General features: G+C 39.7%; 1 protein-coding gene across 4 annotated transcripts in view; it reads left to right on the top strand.

Moving 5' to 3' along the window:
* The window catches only part of LOC148880662 (MraZ), a 99,119-nt gene that overhangs the window by 51,484 nt on the left and 25,219 nt on the right, over positions 1-22,416 (top strand). For 3 of the 4 annotated variants that reach the window (XM_088962637.1, XM_088962636.1, XM_088962638.1), the window contains exons 13-17: positions 15,229-15,322; positions 16,263-16,371; positions 16,778-17,046; positions 17,170-17,297; positions 18,347-18,581. In XM_088962637.1, coding sequence (XP_088818763.1) covers positions 15,229-15,322; positions 16,263-16,371; positions 16,778-17,046; positions 17,170-17,297; positions 18,347-18,581 — 835 coding nt within the window. The remainder of the gene's footprint in view (positions 1-15,228; positions 15,323-16,262; positions 16,372-16,777; positions 17,047-17,169; positions 17,298-18,346; positions 18,582-22,416) is intronic. The other variant, XM_088962639.1, reaches the window with a different exon arrangement.

Raw genomic sequence — 22,416 nt, 5'->3', positions numbered from 1 at the left:
AAGAGAAGGAGAAGAAGAGAAGAAGGGAAGTTGAAAGAAAAGAGAGCAATAATCTGGCCGCCCCCTTCACTTATTATTTATACTAAAATAATAGAACAGTACAAAGACAACTCTGCCCTTATAGGGCGGAAAAACATAAAACAACATATATAACACTCAAAAAACATTATAAAACTTGGACTCACATAACTACTGTGGTCCCCACCTCCTATCTAACAACTAACATAAAACATTTACTCAGAAAAACATCATAAAACTAATTAATCTTCAACAAACACATTATCAAGAAGTTCAAGGAGGCTCGAAATACTATTAAGGTCCGAATCCCTCACAGCCCTCCTCAGACCCAGGTTCCACGCAAACCTCGAATTGGAAGAGGAATGCGTGATGAAAGAAGAAATTGGCTCATGTTTAAGATTAGAAAGAGCATGCAAAGAAGGAAACTGGTCCTTAAGAGGAGCATCCCCCGCCCAAATTTGTTCCCAAAGTTTTATGGAATTACCTGAATTCAAATCATATTTGACAAGAGGGGAGAAAACTGGAAGCAGATCATGAATGGCTTTCCAAGGTGAAGTGCTTGTGGTCCTTGCTCTGATTCCAACATCCCATCCATTTTGCTCCAACCCATGTATGCTTGCCACTATTCTAGCCCATAGCTTCTCCCTTTCCAAAGGAAACCTCCATAACCATGACCCCAAAAGGGCCGAGTTCCTTTTCCCAATGTTCCCAAGCCCCAAACCCCCAAAATTTTTACTCCTAGACACCACCTTCTAGCTTATTCTATGGTCCCTCTTCTCTCCTCCTGGCTTCCAAAGGAAATCTCTCATCAACCTCTCCAGCCTACTACAAACCTTCCCTGGAATCTTAAACACTGAAAGGAAGTAAATGGGTATGTTTGTTAACATGGCCTTGATCAGTGTAATCCTACCACCCACAGAGAGAGAATTCTTTTTCCAAGGGATAAGTCTTTTTTCAAATCTTTCCACCACTGGATTCTAAAAGCTCTCTCTCTTAGGATTATCACCTAGGGACAACCCTAGATAACTCAACAACCACCCTGAGACTTCACACCCAAGTACTTCTGCACTCTCTCTAATCTCTCTCTCCTCCAGATTCACACCCACTACACAACTCTTCCCAAAGTTTTTTTGACATTTGCTCAAATAGATGGATCACAAGTTTCAGATTCCTAATAAAGCTCACTTACCTCCTTCACAAAACAGGATCGTATCATCAGCAAACTGTAAGTGAGTGAGTGGGATGTCCTCCCTTCCAACCCTCCAGCTTCTAATGAGACCCCTAGAGTTTGCTCTGTGGCAAAGGGAGAAAACAACTAGTATGCCTTCTAGAGGGACAAGCTAAATAGGGGTGGAAGATGGTCGCAGGTGCACTTGATGATTTCAACCAGAAAAAATGGGAGTTCTCGAATACTTAAGAGCAAACTATGAGGAAAGAACAAAAATCTAGGGAGGTGAGTGAGAGCCAAACTGGGAAAGCAAACCAGCAAAAGCAAACTAAAAAGATTACTCCTATAACAGTACTTACGACAGATACGAGTTAAAAAATAATATGGGATGGAAGGAATGGGGACTGGTTTAAGAGGAAAGTTGTGAAAGTGAAAGCAAATGTTAAGGATTGGGAAGAAGTATTGCAAATCCTACTGGAGACGCTTCAGCCAAAAGAGAAAATCACCCTCATCCCATTTGAAAAGAATAAGGCAATACTTGACATGGCCGAACTTTAGACTGTGAGCAGAATCCTTGAAACCAGACTTGGCCAGATTGCAGTGGAAAATTGGTCGCCCTCCTGTAACGAATTGAATATATCACAGAAGACCATAGTTATCAAGATTCTGGGTTTACCCTTCAACCTTTGGCAAGAGCACATATTTCATAAGATAACGGTGGCTTGTGGTGGGGTCTTGGAAGGTTTTTGCATGCAAAACCTTCAAGCGGCAAAGATTAAAGTTGCAGGTGGAAGATTGGAAAAAATCCCAAGAAGCCTGGACATCTTTGCGAATGACTGTTGGAGAAAGGTGTGGTTGGCGTCGGAAGTTAAAGCAAGGCTGTGGTACAGTTTGGAGGTAGAAGAAGATGATGGCGTGGATTGTTGGAGGCCATGTGGTGAGAGCTGGGTGGAACGTCCAAAAGGTTAAGTTGACAAGGTGTTTATGGAAATAGAAAAGTCGGGCAATAGATTAAAGGAGACTGCTTGGCCATTTAAGGGAGATTTTTTGAAAAAATGCGATTGAGATCCAACGGCCCAAAAGAAATACTATGCTGAGGTGCTGTAATCGAAAAAAGGGCCACCTCGCGCTCAATTTACAAAATCAATTAAAAAGTCGGACCTAGGTCTACATAACCCGATCCGAAAGTCTAATCTGGGCCAGGTCTTTCAAGTTGGGTCACGTGACCCTTTTAAAAGTCATGCGCAATGCTCCCTTGCGTCGATGGGGGATGATGATTGTGGTCTATCATCGTTCCAAGGTGTGCCTATCCGCTCGAATCATCCCCAAACAGGAACGATGATCAGAAAACCCTCCCCTCCTCTTCCTTTGGCTGCGGGAAAGACATCGACAACTGGGTTGAAGCTGCATTGGAGGCCGACGACTGAAGAAAACTCCATGACGCCTGAGGAGCCAAACCCTCGCTACAATAGGGTCCCACAAGGAGGCTCTGAAGATGACTCAGATTGGGAGGCGTTAAGAGACGTGGAAGAAGACGAGGGTGATCTGTTGTCAAGTATTGGTAGCATCAATTCGACAAAGACCTGCAAACTTTTAGACTCTGAAGCTTTCGGAACTGAACTGCTCTTCTCTGAAGATGCTGGTACGAAGATTCTGGAGATACAGGATTCAGGGGGTTGGTAACCTTACTGCGGAAAGTGGAAGGCCTACAAGAGATTCTTAGAGAGAGAAGAAAATAGACACAAATCAAGAGCAAAGATGGGGTGGCAATTTTGTGGAGATGGGTTTCCATAGCAAACCGATATTGGAACCACTTGAGGAACAACTCCCCCCAGCTACGCAGGTGGACACTGTACTTGAACTTGAACCATCTGGTTTTGTCTTTGGAGGAATCGATGAAATCCAAATTTAAGATTAGGGAGTCTCTTCCCCCCTTCCTCTCAATCTAGTTCTTTCTTCGCCTCAACTTTTCTGTCAAAACTCATTTGATTTTGATCCTTGTAGTAATCTTCAGCCTTTGGATTTTGCAGTTCCAACTGCTAAAATGTCACCGGTGGCAGATAATGACCCATGTGCAATAGAAAAAGGAGGGGGTGGTGGAAAAGACAATGAGGAGAAATTGTTTAATGTGATGGTTTTGGAAAAGGATGAGGGGGGGGGGGGGAAATGAAGTTATTGCAGGTACCCAAGAGAAGGAAAAGGAAGACTGCTGTTTGGATGACGGAGAAGAAGGCTGTAGAGAGATACCCAAAGTAAAAGGAGAGGAACAAAAAGAAGCCAAAAGGAAGTTCACCAAAGGAAAGGTCTATCTTAGAAAGGGGGTAAAAGATGATAAAAAAAGAAAGAAGAATGAAGGAGGTGGAAAGGCTAGCCTGTGGTGTGTCCTATGAGAAGACTATAAATAGGAAAAGGGAGAAGAAAAGAGGATAATAGGATTTGGGATTGAATTAGGGTCGGGGTAAAAAGAGTGAAATGAAAGTGCTTTGCTGGAATGTAAGGGGTTTAGGAAGTGCAAAGAAAAGGAGAGTCATCAGGAATGTGATAAGAAAGGAGAGGCTGGTTATAGTCATGTTACAGGAGGCAAAGCTTTCGGACTTGGACAAAAGATGGATAAGAAGTATCTGGAGTTGCAGGGGTCTAAGTTGGTCTTTTGCCCCATCGTGGGGTGGCTCGGGTGGAATCCTTACAATGTGGAAGAATGAGGAAATTGACTGTCAGGAGTAACTAATAGGTCAGTACTCAGTATCAATAAAAGCCAAGAGGATGAGTGATGGAAGGGAGTGGGTCTTGACTAATGTGTATGGGCCGAATTCATATAGAGAGAGGAACTCATTCTGGGAAGAGATAGCTGCAGTCGAAGGCTTATGGGAGGGTCCGTGGTGTTTGGGTGGGGATTTCAATGTAATAAGATCTACAAATGAGACAAACAACCCCAACCAACCCTTAACATCTAGCATGAAACACTTCAATTCCTTAATTGAGTCCCTAGAACTAAAAGAGCCTACCTTGTTACAAGCCTCTTTCACCTGGTCAAATCTCCAAGAAAATCAAGTGTGCTCAAAATTGGATAGATTCCTGTACTCCATTGATTGGGAAGAGCTGTGGGGCACTTTGACACTAAAAGCCCTACCTAGAGTGACTTCTGATCATTGCCCTTTAAGCCTTTACCAAGAAAATCTTATTGGTGGCCCACACCTTTTAGATTTGAAAACATGTGGCTAGAAGTTCCAATCTTTTTGCAAAGGGTAAAATAATGGTGGTCAAAAGATGGGATTAGGGCTAGAAACAAAGTGGTGAGATTCTCTAAGAAATTGAAAAGATTGAAGGAAAAGGTCAAGGAGTGGAACAAAGAGGAATTTGGAAAATTTGAGGTCATAAAGGAGGATTTAGCCAGGAAAATAGAGGAAGTGGACCAAAAGGAGGCCAGGAAAGATTGTGGGGTGGAGGATAGAATAGAAAGATGGAACTTAAAAGTGCAATTGGAAGAGATTCTAAGAAAAGAAGAGATTTCTTGGAGGCAAAAATCTAGATGTAAATGGCTTTTGGAAGGGGATGGAAATACAAGTTTTTTCCACTCTCTAGCAAATGGGAGAAGACAGAAACACCAAATTTCCAATATAGAGGTGGATGGAAGAGTGATAACTGCAAAAGAGGAAATTGAAAGATGCTTTGTGGATCACTTTATGTCAATCTTAGCATCCTCTGATGAAAACATGGCAGAATTGGGAGATTTATAGTGGGACAGAGTACCAGAATTCGAAGTTAACCTCCTAGAAAGAGCCTTCACTATCGAGGAGATACATGAAGCAATATTCTCGATGGATAGATAGTTCTAAAGCACCGAGGCCAGATGGATTTTCAATGGCTTTCTATCAAGATTGTTGGGAAATTTTGAAAGATGAATTAATGGATGTATTTGTGGAGTTTTATCAAGAAGGGAAATTATCGCCTGGAGCAAATGCAACTTTTGTTGCTTTAGTGCCAAAAAAGGAGGCCAAAACCCCCAAGGATTACAGACCGATAAGTCTTGTGGGTAGCTTGTATAAATCGTTGCTAAAGTCCTGGTTGGTAGGTTGAAGACTATATTGCCCTATATTATCTCTCAAAACCAAGGAGCTTTTGTAGAGGGGAGACAAATTGTGGATCAAATTTTAGTGGCAAATGAGTGTGTGGCAGCTAAGAGAAAACAAGGTGACAAAGGTTTGATTTGTAAATTGGACCTTGAAAAAGCTTATGATATGGTGGATTGGTCCTTCCTGTTGAATTTCATGGAAAAGATGGAGCTAGGTGAAAGATGGAGGATGTGGATTAAAGAATGTATTAGCTCAGCACATTTTTTTATTCTAATGAATGGGGTAGCAAAGGATTTCTTCCAGGCTAAAAGGGGACTAAGACAGGGTGACCCCTTATCTCCATTCTTATTCACCTTTTTGGCTGAGGTTTTGAGTAGACAAATCACCAAAGCTGATCAAGAAAACCAGTTTAAAGGTTGGAGAATGGGTAGATTAGAAGTGGTGGTGTCTCATTTGGGATTTGTTGATGACATAATTATTTTTTGTGAAAGCAGTGATAAAGCCAGTTTAAGGAATCTGAAAAGATTGGTGGATGAATTTCAGTAGGCCTCCAAATTGAAAGTCAATTAGGGAAAAAGTTGTGTAGCCGAAATCAACATTGAAGGGTGGGATATCCAAGCCTTTGCAAATCTGCTAGGTTGCGAAGTGAAAAATTGGCCTTTGGAATACTTAGGAATGCCCTTGGGTGGGAATCCAAAGGCTGAAAGCTTTTGGAAACCGATGGTAGAGAGGTTCATGAAGAAGTTGGCAATGCGGAAGAGAAATTATATTTCCTTGGGGGGAAGAATCACCTTGATAAAATCAACCCTTGAAAACCTTCCCACTTACTTCCTTTCCACCTTCAAGATCCCGGTGAAAATAGCTAGGAAATTGGAGAAGATTATGAGGGACTTTTTGTGGGAGCCAGGTGAAGAAAAGAAAGATCATTTAGTGAAATGGGAGCAAGTTTGTTACCCTAAGGACCAGGGTGGATCAGGTACAAGGAACCTAATAAAGAGAAACAAGGCCCTCCTAGGGAAATGGCTATGGAGGTTCCCTTGTGAGGAAGAAAGGTTGTGTCACAGGGTCATTAAAAGCTTACATGGTGATGCGGATAACGGCTGGGATGCAAAATTGGCCCCCAATGCAGCTCCATCCTCTCCTTGGAAGGCAATCTTTGAGGTATATCCAACTTTTCTTCAATTTATCAGGTTTGATGTTGGTTGTGGCAACAAAGTTTTATTCTGGCAATCTTTGAGGTATATCCAGACCTCTACTCTTTATCAAACTACAAAAACAAACCTTTTGCTAGTTTTGGTGTGCTTTTAGAATCAGGGATCTCTTGGGATTTTGGCTTTAGAAGAGGGTTGAGGGAAAATGAGTGTGAGTCTCTAGTGCTGTTGATTTCAACACTTGAGAGGGTCTACTTAGACCAATCTATAGCTGATTGTAGAGTGTGGTCCCCAACTTCTGATGGTTTGTTTTCCTGTGCATCTTTCTTTGGTTTGCTCACTCATATTAACCCTATGGGGGTGAACTTCCCAGTGAGAGAAATTTGGACTAAACCGATCCCTCCAAAAGTACAAGCTTTTTGTTGGGAAGTGTTTCTAGGGAAGGTAATGGGGGTGAACTTCCCAGTGAGAGAAATTTGGACTAAACCGATCCCTCCAAAAGTACAAGCTTTTTGTTGGGAAGTGTTCCTAGGGAAGGTAAACACTTGTGATGTGCTACAGAAAAGGAGGCCAAACAATTGCCTCTCTCCTCATGTGTGTCCTTTGTTTGGGATGTGGCGAAACTCTAACCCACTTGCTATTATCCTGCTCTTTTGCTTCTGGTATTTGGATTTTTATTTGTTCTCTCTTTGGATGCAAATAGGCTCCCCCACAGGATGTGGTAAATCTATTCAGCCCCTCTTTCCCGTATCAACAGAAGAAAAGGGGAAAATGTATATGGAAGGCAGTGAGAGAAACTACAGTATGGACTATTTTGGAGGAAAGAAAACTAAGAATCTTTTCAGGAATAAGAAAAACAATGGAGGAAGTTATTGAAGCCATAAAAATCAGAGCTGCACATTGGGTGAAGACCATGGAGATTTTTAGAAACTACTCCACGAATGAGATACTAAGGAATTGGGCTGAAATAACACAAACAAATGTACCCAAAGTTTTTGTAAGCATGGAATGGAAGCCACCAGCACGGAACAAACTAAAACTGAATTTCGATGGTAGTTCTCTTGGCAACCCTGGAAGGGCAGGCATGGTGGGTGTGGTTAGAAATTATCTAGGTGTGGTGGTGGCACTCTACTCTGGACCAATAGGTTATGGTGACTCAATACAAGCTGAATCTCTAGCCCTACTTCAAGGTCTAAAGATGGCTGAGTAGATAGGAACAACAAACTTAGAAATTGAAGGAAACTATCTATTGGTCATCTCTTGGGCCAAAAACATCACATCAGCACCTTTGAAGCTCAAGTTTATTTTCAGAGAAATTGACACACTTGCAAGGAAGTTCAACTCTCAGTTTGGTTGGGTTAAAAGGGATGCAAATGGGATGGCAGATACCCTAGCAAAACAAAGGGCAAATAGATCTTCATTGTATTGGGCAGAATTGTAACTGATTGCTGGAGATTTCAATTTCCTTTGCAATCTTTAGCTATTATATCTTAATCTCTCTATTATTAATGAAAGATTTTTACTGATAAAAAAAAAAGAAACAAAACAAAAAAGGAGATAAGGGGTCTCCTTGTCTTATACCCCTAGTGGCTGGGAAGAAATCTACCATTGTCCCATTCACTAGCATTGAATAATGACTATTCCGAACATAGCCCATGATCCATTTGCACCATCTAGCCCCGAACCGCATTTTGGACATAACTTTCCTTACGAATTCCCAATCCACCAGGTTCCTTTTATCCTCCTTAAAACTCTCCACACTCTCATTAGCAATGAGGATTTGAGTTGTTATCTACACTTACAAAGGCACCTTGATTGTGTTCAATTATGTCTGGCAATCCCTTCTCCGGCCTCAAAGATAACACCTTTGCTATAATCTTGTACAGACTGTTTACCAGACTAATTGGTCTGAAGTCCCTTGGATGTGAAGCTTCTTTCTTTTCGGGAATCAAAGCTATAAAAGTAGAATTTACCCCCGGATTAACAATTCCTCTCCTATGAAATTCCTCAAAAACCATTAGAAGGTCCTCTTTCAAAATATCCCAACAGTCCTGATAAAAAGCCATTGTGAACCCATCTGGCCCTGGAGCTTTTGTTCTGTCCATAGAAAACACAGCCTCCTTAATCTCTTCCAAGTCAAAGTTCCTTTCCAAACTCCTATTATCCCCCCGTACATCTAGCCAATCCAAACCTTCTACCCACACCCTTCCATTTACAGGCCTTCTTAGAATGGATTTAAAGTGTTCTACACATGCCTTGGCTATCTCCTCATGTTGATTAGCTCGGTTGCATCCACAACCACTTTGGAGATGAAATTTCTCCTTCCATCTACTAAAGAATGAAAGTACCTAGTATTCCTGTCTCCCTCTTGCAATCATTTACATCTAGATTTTTGCCTCCAACTTATTTCCTCCTTATGTAGGCAATCCTCTAACTGTCTTCTCAAGCCCTTTCTTAGTTCATTGTCTTCCTCTCCAAATTCTCCCTTTTATTCTTTAGAGTCGAGGCTTTCAAGTTGGTCCATCAAATCTCTCCTTTTTTCTTCTAACCTCCCAAACTCCAGGACATTCCACTCCTTGGTCTTTATTTTAAAAAATTGTAGTTTCCTATGAAATCTCATCCCCTCCCATTCCACCAATGGGTTACACTCATTCCACCACTCCCTTACTCTATTGGTAAACCCGGGATGGAGTAACTACATATTTTCATATCTAAATGGGGCAGGTCCTCCGCTCCTCTCTTCCTTGCATAACACTATGGGCCAATGATCCGAGGTCACCCTAGGTAGAGCTCTAGATGTCAAGTTCCCACAATGTTCTTCCCATTCCACAAAAAACAGGAACCTATCCAACTAAGAGCACATGGGACTAGCTTGGAGATTTGACCAAGTAAATGTCTTTTGGGCCAATGGTATCTCCTTAAGCTTGTTAAACTTCCTCATGCTTGTTGTCACCCTCTGATTGGTCTTATTAGTTTCCTCTGGGTATCTGATCACATTGAAGTCTCCACCCACACACCAAGGCCCTCCCACAATCCTCTTACATCAACCAATTCCTCCCACAAATCCTCTCTCTGTAGTCATTTGGTTCATAGACATTTGTAAGCACCGACACATATCCATCCTCCTTCTGTTTGAACTTCATGGATACTGTGTATCTTCTAATCAAGGTTTAAAATGTCGATGTCGATGGGAATGTCGCTTACCAAAATATAGGACATTTGTCGGAAATGTTGTGGGGAAATATTGTAAAAATTAGAGACATTGTGGAAATATGCAAAGATATTTTGTAAAATGATAAAAGAAGCATGAATACATATTTCTAGACTATTATCTTATTCCCAACCATTATATAAAGCTAAGAAACTAAGATCAATAACAAATTAGTAAATGATGATTTACTGATTTATTATGCATTTTGATGTTTTTACAAGGTTATCTGATATTTTCTTTTCTTATTTTTAATTCTGATTTATTCTAAATTCTAATGTATTTATTTCACACTAGTAAATAGAAATACATTTATTCTGATTTTTTAAATATTAAAGTTATAATACATTATGTTTTATTATAAATTTAATAAACTGATTCTCCTTTTTGTAGTATTAAGATTATGATAAACTTTGATTTCTTATAAAACTTAATGAATTTATTATGATTTTTAGTACTAAATTTATAATAAATTATGATTTAGTACAAAATTTATTAAATTTATCCCGATTTTTTATATTAAATGTAGAATATGATTTATTATAAATTTTAATAAACATTTTCTGATTTTAATAAATATTTTAAAAAATACTAACTAGTTAATATTTTATTACTTGAAAAATATTTTATGTTTTATATTATAAAGTAATTAATTTATTCTTTTGTTTTTATATTTTGTTAATTATTTTTTATAAATATTTTCTTTGAAATATTAAATAGAAATTATTAATGGAAATATTATTAATGTACATTAGTTGACATCTTGTCGAAATTAGTTGACATCCTATTGACATAATAGGAAAAACTGCATTTTTTTGTTATTTGGACCGATTTGGTCGACATTTTCGAAATATAGGAAATGTCGACCGAAATAATGTAATTTTTATATTACCATCCATTTTCATGTCGGTGAGCCTCGACATCGACATATGTCGGGCGACGTTAGTGACATTTGGCAACATTTGAAACCATGCTTCCAATTAGTTCCTCCAAGCCTTCAACCACTTCCCTCTTCTACATTGTCACTATCCCCCCTGAAGCACCCCAAGAGGGAGCAGCCACCCAACTAATCCCCCTGGCTTTCCATACACTCCTTGCCCACCTATTATTAAATTCCATTCTCTTGGAGTCCTGCAATAGAACAATGTTTGGGTCGAACCTCTTTATTACCTCTTTTGTTGTTGCTCTTTTCCTCTCACTTCCTATCCCCTTCACATTCCAACTTAGTATCTTCATTCTCACTTCTTTCTTACTTCCCTTCTACCCTTGACCACTACTTTCCCCATTTCCTTCTCTCTCCTTTTGCCCCGAACTTCTTGTCACCTTCCACATATCTTTTCAATCTCTCAACTTCACTCAATTTTCTCTTTTTTGTTCTAACCTCCTTCATCTTCTGAAGACCATCTTTTAGCACATTCAAGTCTTCTAATCTGCATCCCAACTTCCCCACAAAATCCACTATCAAATCCTCTTGCTTAGATTCCCCACCCCCACCCTTCCTACACACTCCCCTTCAACCCTATCCTCCTCTCCTTAGGTTCCTCCCCTCTTCTCTTCTCTCCATCCTTCCTCCTTATGATAATACCCCCCACCTCCTTTGTGCACTCCATATTATCTTTTCCACCCCCGCCCTCCTTTCCTCCCCTCCCCTCCCCTCCCCTCTTCTATCCTCTCCACCCTCTCTCCAATTTATATGTCCTTCCACTCATTAAATATTCTTTCAATAATCTCCCAAACTTTCTCATTTCTATACCTTCCTTCCCGCACCTCTCCACTAACTTCCAGTCCCCTTCCCAGAGCTTTAGAGGTCTCACCACTTTGACTGACTGCTCATACATGGGCTGCAAGACATGGAACGGGAGCTGAATCTGGAACAAAGGACACAGAAGACTTGTCACTTAAAATCAACCCCGGTTTATCCTTCGGCCCGCCCAACCCTCCTATTAACTCGACTGGCTTGGACGGAACCAAACTGCACCCTGGGCCACTTCACTTCTTCACCACGTCAGCGAAAGACAAGGAGCCTGCCTTAGCTTTAATCCTTTCAAAAACATTTGAATTATTTCCTTTAATTAGATGACTTGTCGTTTGGGTTACCCCAGCCACCCCATTAAACCTTTCCTTAAATTCCACCTGCACCCCTTTTTGACCGCCCACTCTCTTCCCTCCACGTGTCCGCCACCCTTCTAGCTCATCGTCTTCAACCTTGGGCCCTCTTCCCTGCCATGCCTGTTCCACTTCTGTAGCTACCCACACCTTATACCAAACTTCATCCGAGCATATCTCGAAGCACCTAGGCATATCTTCGTGCTTAATCCCAGCCACCTTTACCTTGACGGCGACCAAGCTGCATTTATTAGCTTCCACCAAGACTCCTCCTAAACTCTGTACTATATGTTCAAGAACAGAGTCACGCCAAAGGTGGAAGGGGAGACCTACAAACTTCAGCCGAACACAACCATCTTGTACTGCAACTTCATTACAGATGGGACTCCAATTCTGGACCTGTATCAGACCTCCGTCCACCTCTACAGCTTTGAAGCTTAGTTCCTGGTCGCCAACATCCAGAACGGCTTTTGAGTCTGTAAATGGAACCAACAATGCTTCGTTTCCAATTCCAATCTCTCCGGCTACTGCATTCAACACTTTCTTCCAGTCTGACACTTCTTTGTCAGCCACCAGAACCATTCTTTTCTTCCAAACATCCGTCCCTGCTCCAACCAGAATTCTTCGATGCACAGAAGAACAAACCACCACCACACCAGCAGTCGAGGTATTTTGAGCTTCTGTACTCCTGGTAGTTCCACTCGAAACCGACTCTTCCTGATCCTTCCGACCCTGGTCCTTGGAGTTTTGACCAGTAACCTCCACTCCTTCTATCTTCTTTTTTTCCATTGCTACAAGGAAGGACTGCAACACCTTCACAAAAATCCTCCACCCTTTCTGCATTCTTCCTTCCAGCACACAGAGCAATTGTTTCCCAGCTCTTCCAAAGAACTCCTCCACCATGATGAACCACCCCTTCCAATTTCTTTTCAGTTCAATTACATATTTCTTGCCTGGAACTGACATTGAGTTCTTCCAGCCATTCACATTATCGGAGTTGATAGCCCTGTCTATAAAGCCTTTCATCCATACTGTGACCTCCTTTGGTACCAGTATTGTCACCCTGCTGTTCTCTCTAATCTTCAGTGCTTCCTTACCTTTGATCCATTCCTCTTCAAACTTGAAGGTCTTAGCTTCGATCACCACCTCAGTCCTCCATTTTCCTATGGTTCTGAATCCCCTCTTCCCCTCCATTTTCCGTTGCGATTTGCCCAGATTTCTGCACCACCCAATCTAGTATTTTGTAACCCCAAACTAAAAGTTTAATTCACCAAACCAATGTAGGACATGCTTCTACACATTACTCCCTGCTGCTGTCTTGTGGTCCATTTGGGCAGAAAGGAATAGTAGAATTTTCTGTAATAGATCTAAAAGTCTTGATGATGTAATTCAGAGAGCAGTGGGCAAATTGATTTCTTGGATTTCTACTTCTGAGGAATTCAGAAATCTAAACTTGTCTTATTTGTTTCCGTCTTGTTCCTGGTGGAGGTTGTAATTCCGGCTGTTTTCAGACTGCCTTCATGGGTCTGATTTCAGTCTGTATTTGAGCTTGTTTTCGAATAAAGTTACATTACCTTTTACAAAAGAAAAAAAAAATTAGGTGGGAGAATGAGGTAACCCTACCAAAACAGGAAAAAAAAGGATCCTGAGAAAATAAAATGCAAAATCAAGAGCAATCCACTCGGAACTAAATAAGGGAAATAAAAGGTACAAGCATGAGCATAGAATTCACCTCTTCAGCTGGAAGAAGAGAGTTCGTTGAAGAGAATGAATGCTCGTTGAAAGGAAAGGGTGACGAGAGAGATAATTTGCCTACACTGGAGATAGATTGTTTGCCAGAGAGAAGGGCCCTCGGAGAGTGAGAAAAACCTGGTTCCAAATTTCCAGAGTTCTAGTTGAAGAGAATGAAAGCTCATTGGTTGCTGCTTCAGTGCTTTGAGACTTCAAACAAGGGTTTCAGACTTTGAGCCTTTGATCAAAGAATTCTGTGGTTTGGTTCATTGAACTAGGGTTTTGGCTTTGTATTGATTGGTTTATTGGATGTTCGAGTTAGGTTTGACTCAAACCAATAAGGAAGCAGACCAATTGATGCTGCTGATCCAACCCAATATATTATACTGGACCGTCCAAACCGATTTGATTAGTTTCGGTTCAGATTGGGTCCAATCCAAAACTGGTTCTTTAACAGCCCTAGTTGTATTGCCATAGTGACTTAGTGAAGACATAATCAAGTGGCCAGTCTGGTTATGCTAGTTCAAGCACAGTAGGCCAAAGACTGGATATAGTAATGCCCTAAATATGAAGAAGACATCTTTGAAACTAGACGGAACAAATTATCTTGAATGGGATCAATCCACCAATATGTATATTAGTAAAATGAATAAATTGGAATATCTGACAAGGAGTCTAAGATTATGTCAGAAGATCCCAAAAACTCAAAGTGGGAACAAGAAAATTTGGAGTTCACATCTTCCCCCCACAGAACACACCCCAAAAATGCAACACATGCACATCTTAGCGTGCATTGAGAACATCTCCCGTACTTGTCATTGGGAGATGTTCCCAATACACGGTTGGGATGTGCTGTGGGACATTTTTGGGGCACATTCTGTGGGGGGCAGATGTGACTTCAATTTGATGGTGATGTTGTGGCTTGTTAGCTCTATGCAGCCATACATAAATAGGAATTTGTTTTTGTTCCTCTACTGCTAAAGCAATTTGGGATGAATTCAGAGACATTCACAGGCTTAGGACTCTACCAGAATTTATCATCTGTGCACAGAAGTAAATAATACTTGGCAAGGGGAAAAATTACTCTCCATGTATTATTCATCACTTCAGGCTTTTGGGGAAGAAACCGACTACCATAAAACTACCGATTGGGATACTGATACTGATAGGTAAATGTTTAGCAAGCTGAGAGTAAAGGAATGGTGTTTGAATTTTGAGTATGATCTAACTTGATAGCAGGTCGCAACATTGTCAGTCCCCATCATGCATATGTTCTTGTTTAGTGGGAGGAGAGTTGAATAGCTGCTATGACATTCTCCACAAGCATGGTGCATTATGCACTATTATCTTCTAAGTGGAAGGGGGCCTTTGAGAAGGTTATCAGGTGGATGTAAAAGATGAAGTGTTTGACTATTATGGGAAACCAAAGAATACTCGTAATTTTTTTTATAAAATTTCAATCTTACTCATCAATTAAAAAGATGGAATGATTATATAATTTCAGAAGGTATATGCTCCATAACATACCACCATACGTATAAATGCTTAAAATAAAATAAAGATAATAGCTTTTATGGTATAATAACTGTGATATCTACCATAAAAGCAAGTGTTCAGATCTTGGATTTTTTTTTCCAGTTCAGAATTTATCACTAGAATTTTATTTTATACATTTATTATCTTGATATCCAATATAGGAAAAAAAACCTCGTCCATAATATCTCTTTCTATCAAATCTCTTGGATTATAATTTTTTTACTTCACTTCTAACAGTGGAGGAGTTGGGGATGGTGGCGGTCATTGTGGAGGGGCAGGCTCCATTACAGGGAAGAAGTGTCCCAAAGGACTTTATGGTACATTCTGCAATGTATGGCTAATTTGAATTTCTTCTTTCATGGCCTTTATTTCATTTATGCCCTATTAATTCTTTTATTATCTCCTTTTTAAATGACTTCTTACTTGAACAATAGTAAACTTCAATATTTTAGGTTCTCCATTCCCATGTATTGGTTGTGACAAGGTGTCACCACTGCTCACACAACAAACTAACTGTTAATAAGAGCAGACAATAATCCAAATTACAACCGCTGAATTTCTAGAATGTTTCAAAAATTCCTCCCAATTTCAGATCTACTGATTTGATCAAATTCTGGTAGCACCCAAACCCAACCCGCTACTAGCTTCCCAACCAGAGCAACTAGTGTTTCAGTGTTCTTTGATCTGTCTTAAAAAAGTCTTCTATTTCTTTCATTCCAAAGAACCCAGCACACTGCTAAAGGAATGCAGCTCCACATTATCCTTGCTTTCCTGCTTCTGTTTAAGTTTGGCCAGGAAGAGAAGATTTCTGCTGTAGAGCTATGTTGGAAAAACACTCTCCCCAAATAAAGAGAGGTAGAATCTCCAAATGAGCTTTGATGTCTTCCAAGAGTAGAACAGATGAAAGGCAATTTCTTTGCCCTCCCAACATAATATGCAGACATTTGCTAGGGAAATCCCTCTGCTCTTTAGATGGTCAGCAGTAAGTATGCTGTCCAAAGCCACTAACCAAGCGAAAGCTTCCATTCTGGGAGGAACTGGATTCCCCCAAATCCCCTCCACTTGATCTTATTGTCCAATCCATTGCTTTCCCTACAGATATTTTTGAGAATTGAGAGTCAACAGTCTTCACTTTCTATTTGAGTCCTTTATCCTCTATTATTTCCCTTTATTTTCCTTTTTCCTTTCTTCTTGGTGCTTAATTGGATATTTAGACAAGAAGTGGCTCCAATTTAATGTCTTTTTTTTTTCTGCCTGAAACGTATTCTCAGGAATGCCCTGTTGGGACTTACAAAGATATCGAAGGCTCTGATGTATCTCTTTGCATTCCTTGCTCTCTTGAGTACCTACCGCACCGTGCGGAATTTATATATGTACGAGGTAATTCTGCAATGGAATCCATTTTCTTGTAAGGTAGTCAGTTGGGCACGTGCTCAAAAGTGCACTTTTGAAAAGAGAAAATTTCCTTTATTTTAGGTATATTCAAATTACTACCCCTTCTTTTAATCAGAAACATGATTGACAGAGTTTTATTCATATGGTGAATGTACAAAATCTCCTGGAGTGCTGTTTGAGATTACAAGAGACATGTACAGCAGCTAAAAATTGGGAAACCAGTCTCATGAATTTACATGAGAATCTTATATATTAGCCTTTGTGCCTGGAACCCCCTAAACCACATCAGACCTATCTACACCATCCCTTGTCAAGGAGAATTACTACCTTTTGCCTTTTATTTTATTCAATTTTTTCCTTGTCTCATGCACCGTGTTGACTATAACTGCAGGAGGAGTTACTCAGCCATCTTGCCCATATAAATGCATATCTGACAAGTATAGGATGCCAAATTGTTATACACCTCTTGAAGAGCTTGTATATACATTTGGAGGGCCATGGACCTTTGCCCTTACCCTGTCATTCATTCTGGTGCTTCTAACTCTTTTATTAACTACTTTGAGAATTAAATTAGTTGGACCAGATTATCCCTATCATACTGCAGATTCTATGGAACACCACAATCATCACCAATTGCCCTATCTCCTTTCCCTAGCAGAGGTATATTCTATAACTTCATACAGACCACCTCTTTTGAAGTTTCTCCATTTCTTGGAATATAACAGTATGCTAATGGTATCATGTAATGAGACTCTTGTACTTGATGCATGCATTAAAACCCAGGTGCGTGGAACGAGCAGAGCAGAAGAAACTCAAAGCCATGTGCATAGAATGTACTTCATGGGTCCCAATACCTTCAGAGAACCATGGCATCTTCCTTACTCTCCACCTGATGCAATAATTGAGATTGTGTAAGGAATCATTTCAACTTCTAGGGAGTGGAATGAATTGATAAATATAATAAAATGAAGGGATGGTACAAGGTACTGTAAGAGCAACTATATATCTATACCTAAGCACATGCAATGGGGCCTGATCTATTCAAACAATAGGCATTCCTGAATATCATTTATTTTAGCCTGTCATCAATAGAGAAGAAAGAAATAGCAAGAAAGATAAATCAAAGAGAAAAGAGAACATATTTAATGCGGTTTGGCTCTATAGCCTACTCTTAGAGTTTAGAGGACAATTTCTCAGCATATTGTTGTGTTTATTAACCTAGCTTCTAAGCTTTGTTTGATGGTTGAAACAAGTTAGTAATTTAAAAAGGTATACCTATGCTTCTTTTATCACTTCACAGAATATCATTCTATGTTTTCACATATTCAACAATGTTTCCGTTATTTATATAATTTTTATTGTATTTCTATATGATATATTCAACATCTCCGACATGGCTAATATTTCCACTGACGCTGACATTCTAAACCTTGGATGAGATAGAGAACAAGAAGAAAAAGGTATACAAATTTAACACAGTTCAGCTTTGTATCCTACATTGTTGGGAGAGGGGGGCTTGATCCATTATACTAGAAAAATAACTGAAGATACATTCATGAAAATCCAGCCATCTCATTCACTCTCTCAACCATAACCTGAAGCAATCATGGCTTAAACAAGCCTCCAATACATAATACATTGAAATCATAGAATAGCCACCATACAAAGCTAGAATTACACTTTAATCTTTGCATAAGGAACCACTTTACAAAATACACCCTTGTATTCTCCAAAATAGCCATCTGATGGAACTTTCTTTCTAATGATTCTTCAGTGTTTAAAAGAACAACCTTGTTCAAACAGCTTGCTTATCAGTCCATGATGCCCTCTTTAGCAAAGTCCATTCAATGAATGATCTGATAGTTGAGACTCAAAATATCATACATACATACATATACAGTGGAAATCTCTTGTTATTTCCTTTCATATGCCCTACAATTCATTTAAAATCCCTTGACAGGTATGAAGATGCTTTCAACAGATTTATTGATGAGATTAACTCTGTTGCTGCATATGAGTGGTGGGAAGGGTCAGTGCACAGCATACTTTCAGTGCTTGCTTATCCTTGTGCCTGGTCTTGGAAACAATGGCGTCGGAGAAATAAGATTCATCGCCTTCAGGAATATGTGAAATCAGAATATGATCATTCATGTCTTCGTTCTTGCAGATCACGAGCTCTGTACAAAGGGATGAAGGTTCGGCTGATAATGCCCCTCTTTCCAACAAATTAAATATCAAATAGTTTTCTATAAGAATGTAAATTGCTTTTAGATTTTGATTGATGAATGCTAAATTGAAGCATTTGGTGCATTACTATTAGATATTCTTTATCAAATAAACAACTTGAGACACAAAAGTGCATTTAATTCTGCCATAATTATCTTGTTGATATCATCAGATATAATTGTTATGATTATTTTTCACCATCGCCCACATGCAAATAACTTAATACAGCTATAATTGTTATACCAGTTATAATAAATATTATGTGTAGATGTGATGGTAGCAGTTTTATGGACACATGAGAGGAATGAAATGATAAAATCTTCCTAAACAAGACAAAACCTAAGATGTGATGATAGATTTTATCAGCGTTAAAGTCACCCACAGGTTGTGCAACAGAGATGAGTATAGATATTGCACTATTGCTTACATGATCATCTACAGATAGGCACTAGGCAGTTTAGAAGGAGTCTGGATCTGCTGAGCTTGATGGGTTGAACCCTGGGCTGTTTAACTATTGAGAACCCTGGGCTATTTATAGAGAGGTAGCATCATGTGCCTCTCTAAGGGATGCTTGTAAAGTTTTATCTTAAAGATTAATAAAAGCTCATTTTATTCACCCAAAAAAACTATTGAGAACAATCCAGATCATCACCGTACAGGGAGCAGTTTTAATGGTGGGAAAAGATAGATTCATTGGGATGTCTTCCGCAGTCGCTGGATTTTGTAATTTACTTTTCAACGAAATAAATAAAAATTAACTAAAAGCAAATACAAAATTTTTAAACCCCTACGGACCCCCTTCCTCTCCCCCCCCCCCCCCCTCTCCTTTGCTTCCTCCACCACTGCCACTTCTTAATATAGTGGATTTCTACTCCTCCTCCTGTAGGCATAGGCAACAGGCTGAACCACATTAAATTTCTGTGTGTTCTTGAGTTGCTGAGTTTTTTGTTTCTATATTTGCCAATCATTCTAGATCTTGGGTTCGCTGCAACAATTATCTTTTTCTTTTGTTCTTATTTTCTTTTTCCTTTGTTTTGTCCTTCTAGCAAGCCAATACAATCAAATATTAAACAGTCCAGATGATTCAGATATTTATGAAGGGCGATCAATTACCAAAATCGATATAACTGTTTTGAAATGGTAAAAAACTGATCTTATCATTCCATTACCAACCGACATATTTATACAGTAAGCTGCTGCAATAAATAGAAAACATCATCTTAAATCAATCCCTATAATTAAGGGACTAACTATTTTAATCCCCATATTTAAGGGATTATACTCTTCCACAATCCTAGGAATACATGTTTACACATTCCTATTTTTACACAACTACCAAATATGCATCTACACCAGTAACCCCACATTTTCCAACACTCCCCCTCAAGCTGGTGAATAGAGATCCTCCATTCCCAGCTTGGCTACAATTCTACGAAAGTCTGTACTATTGAGCCCTTTAGTAAGTACATCGGCTAGTTGTCCTTTTGTAGATACATAGGGAGTGCAAATCAACTTGCTGTCCAGATTCTCTTTTATAAAGTGTTGATCAATTTCAATGTGCTTCGTCTTGTCATGTTGAACAGGATTGTGAACGATATTGATGGTTGACTTGTTGTCACAATATAGTTTCATAGGCTCTTCTTGAGGAATCTTCAAGTCTTCTAAAATTATCTTCAACCAGAGTAATTCACACACTCCTTGTGCCATAGCCCTGAACTCTGCCTCTGCACTCGACCGAGCCACTACATTTTGCTTCTTACTCCTCCAAGTGACTAAGTTTTCTCCCAAGAAGGTACAGTAACCAGAAGTGGACCGTTTATCTATTGGAGATCCTGCATAATCGGCATTTGTATATGCTTCAAGAGCCAGTCCCCCATTCCTTCTGAATAAAATTCCTTTCCTTGGATTGGCTTTCAAAAAATGCAGAATTCGATGAGCAGCCTGTAGATGAACTTCTTTAGGATTATGCATAAACTGAGATGCATAAACTGACTTATTACACTTACAACATATGCAATATCCAGCCGTGTATGTGCAAGATAAATGAGTTTTCCAACCAGTCTTTGGAACATCTCCTTGTCTACACTTGCATTCTCGCTGGATTCCCCAAGTTTATGATTGGGATCTATAGGCGTGGAAGCTGGTTTACATGCCATATTTCCTGTTTCTCTCAAAAGATCAACAACATACTTTTGTTGAAAGATAAAGATGTCTTGTTTAGAATGTGCAACTTCAATTCCGAGAAAATACTTTAGTCTCCCCAAGTCTTTTATCTCAAATTCTCTGGCAAGGTAGTTTTTCAATGATTTCTTCTCCTTTTTATCATTCCCAGTAACGATTATATCGTCCACATAGACTAATAGAGCAGTAACTACCCCTGAGGCTGTGTGTTTGAGAAACAATATGTGGTCACCTTGACTTTGCTTGTAACCTGTACTAAGCATCACCTTTGTAAACCTTCCAAACCATGCTCTTGGAGATTGTTTGAGATCGTATGGTGCTTTCTTCAACCTACAAACTTTGTTCCCCTTAATGCCTTCTCCAAAACCCGGTGGAATGTCCATGTATATCTCCTCTTCTAGATCACCATGGAGAAACACATTCTTTACATCAAACTGTTGCAAATCCCAATTATAGTTAGCAGCCAAAGACAACAACACCCTTGCTGTATTCATTTTAGCTATTGGGGCAAAAGTCTCCTATAATCTATCCCAATAAGTCTGTGTATATCCCTTGGCTACCAGTCGTGCTTTGTACCTTTCTAATGATCCATCAAATTTGTACTTAATTGCGAACACCCATGTACATCCTACAACCTTCTTGTTTCTCGGTAGATCCACAACTTCCCACGTGTTGTTCTTTTCTAGTGCCTCCATTTCCACTCTAATGGCTTTTCTCCACTCATTAGAAAGTGCCTCGGCTAGAGTATTAGGAATTGGAATGGTGTTAAGGTTGGCTAGAAAACTTTTATGGGGTTCCGAGAATCTTTGGAACGACACAGATTTGGCTAAAGGGTACAATGGGCATTTGGTACATTCTCTGGTTCCTTTTCTCAGGGCAATAGGTTGGTCATACTCATACTCAGACTGTGAAGGTACAAGTTCAGGTTTTGAACATCCCTCAGTTCTAGGATTAGGAGTTGAATCTTGGACTTGCACAAGTTGAGGATCTGGATTTCTTCTCCTAGAGTAAACCTACATATATCTCACATCATCATGCACATCATTGGTGGGGTTAACAGTGTCTGGATTTGGTTCAATGGTCGGGCTGTTTGACTCTTGTTGAGGCTCGGAAATATGGGGCTCAGAGGAATGTGACTCAAAAGGATGTGATTCTTGACGGTTGGATGACTGTGAGGAGGGTAATACATCTAGGGAGAGTAGATCCGAGGCCTTATCTTCCATTAATGAGGGCTCCCCCTAAAGATAAGGTTGAGTGAAAAAGCATTGTCTCTCCTCAAACGTGACATTGATGGAGATGTAGAATTTTCTGGTGGCTGGATGATAACATTTATAACCTTTCTGAGTTGGGGAATATCCCAAGAAGACACACCTGATTGCTCGTGGATCTAATTTTCCCTTATTATGGACATGAACAAAGGCAGTGCAACCAAAAATTCTTGGTGTGAGATTATTTGAGGTTCGAATATCAAGGTAGAATTGAGAGAGGACTTGTATTGGGCTTCGGTTGTCAAGAACTTTAGATGGTAGTCTATTTATGGTGTATGCAGCGGTAAGGACAGCTTTCCCCCAAAATTGTTTTGGGACCCGGTTTTGAAAGAGAAAGGCTTGGGTGGTTTGCAAT

The sequence above is a fragment of the Nelumbo lutea genome, chromosome 1 (assembly GCF_056320005.1).
Source record: "Nelumbo lutea isolate HS-2025 chromosome 1, American lotus-T2T, whole genome shotgun sequence".
Lineage (NCBI taxonomy): Eukaryota > Viridiplantae > Streptophyta > Magnoliopsida > Proteales > Nelumbonaceae > Nelumbo > Nelumbo lutea.
This window is presented reverse-complemented; position numbering and strand designations above follow the sequence as displayed.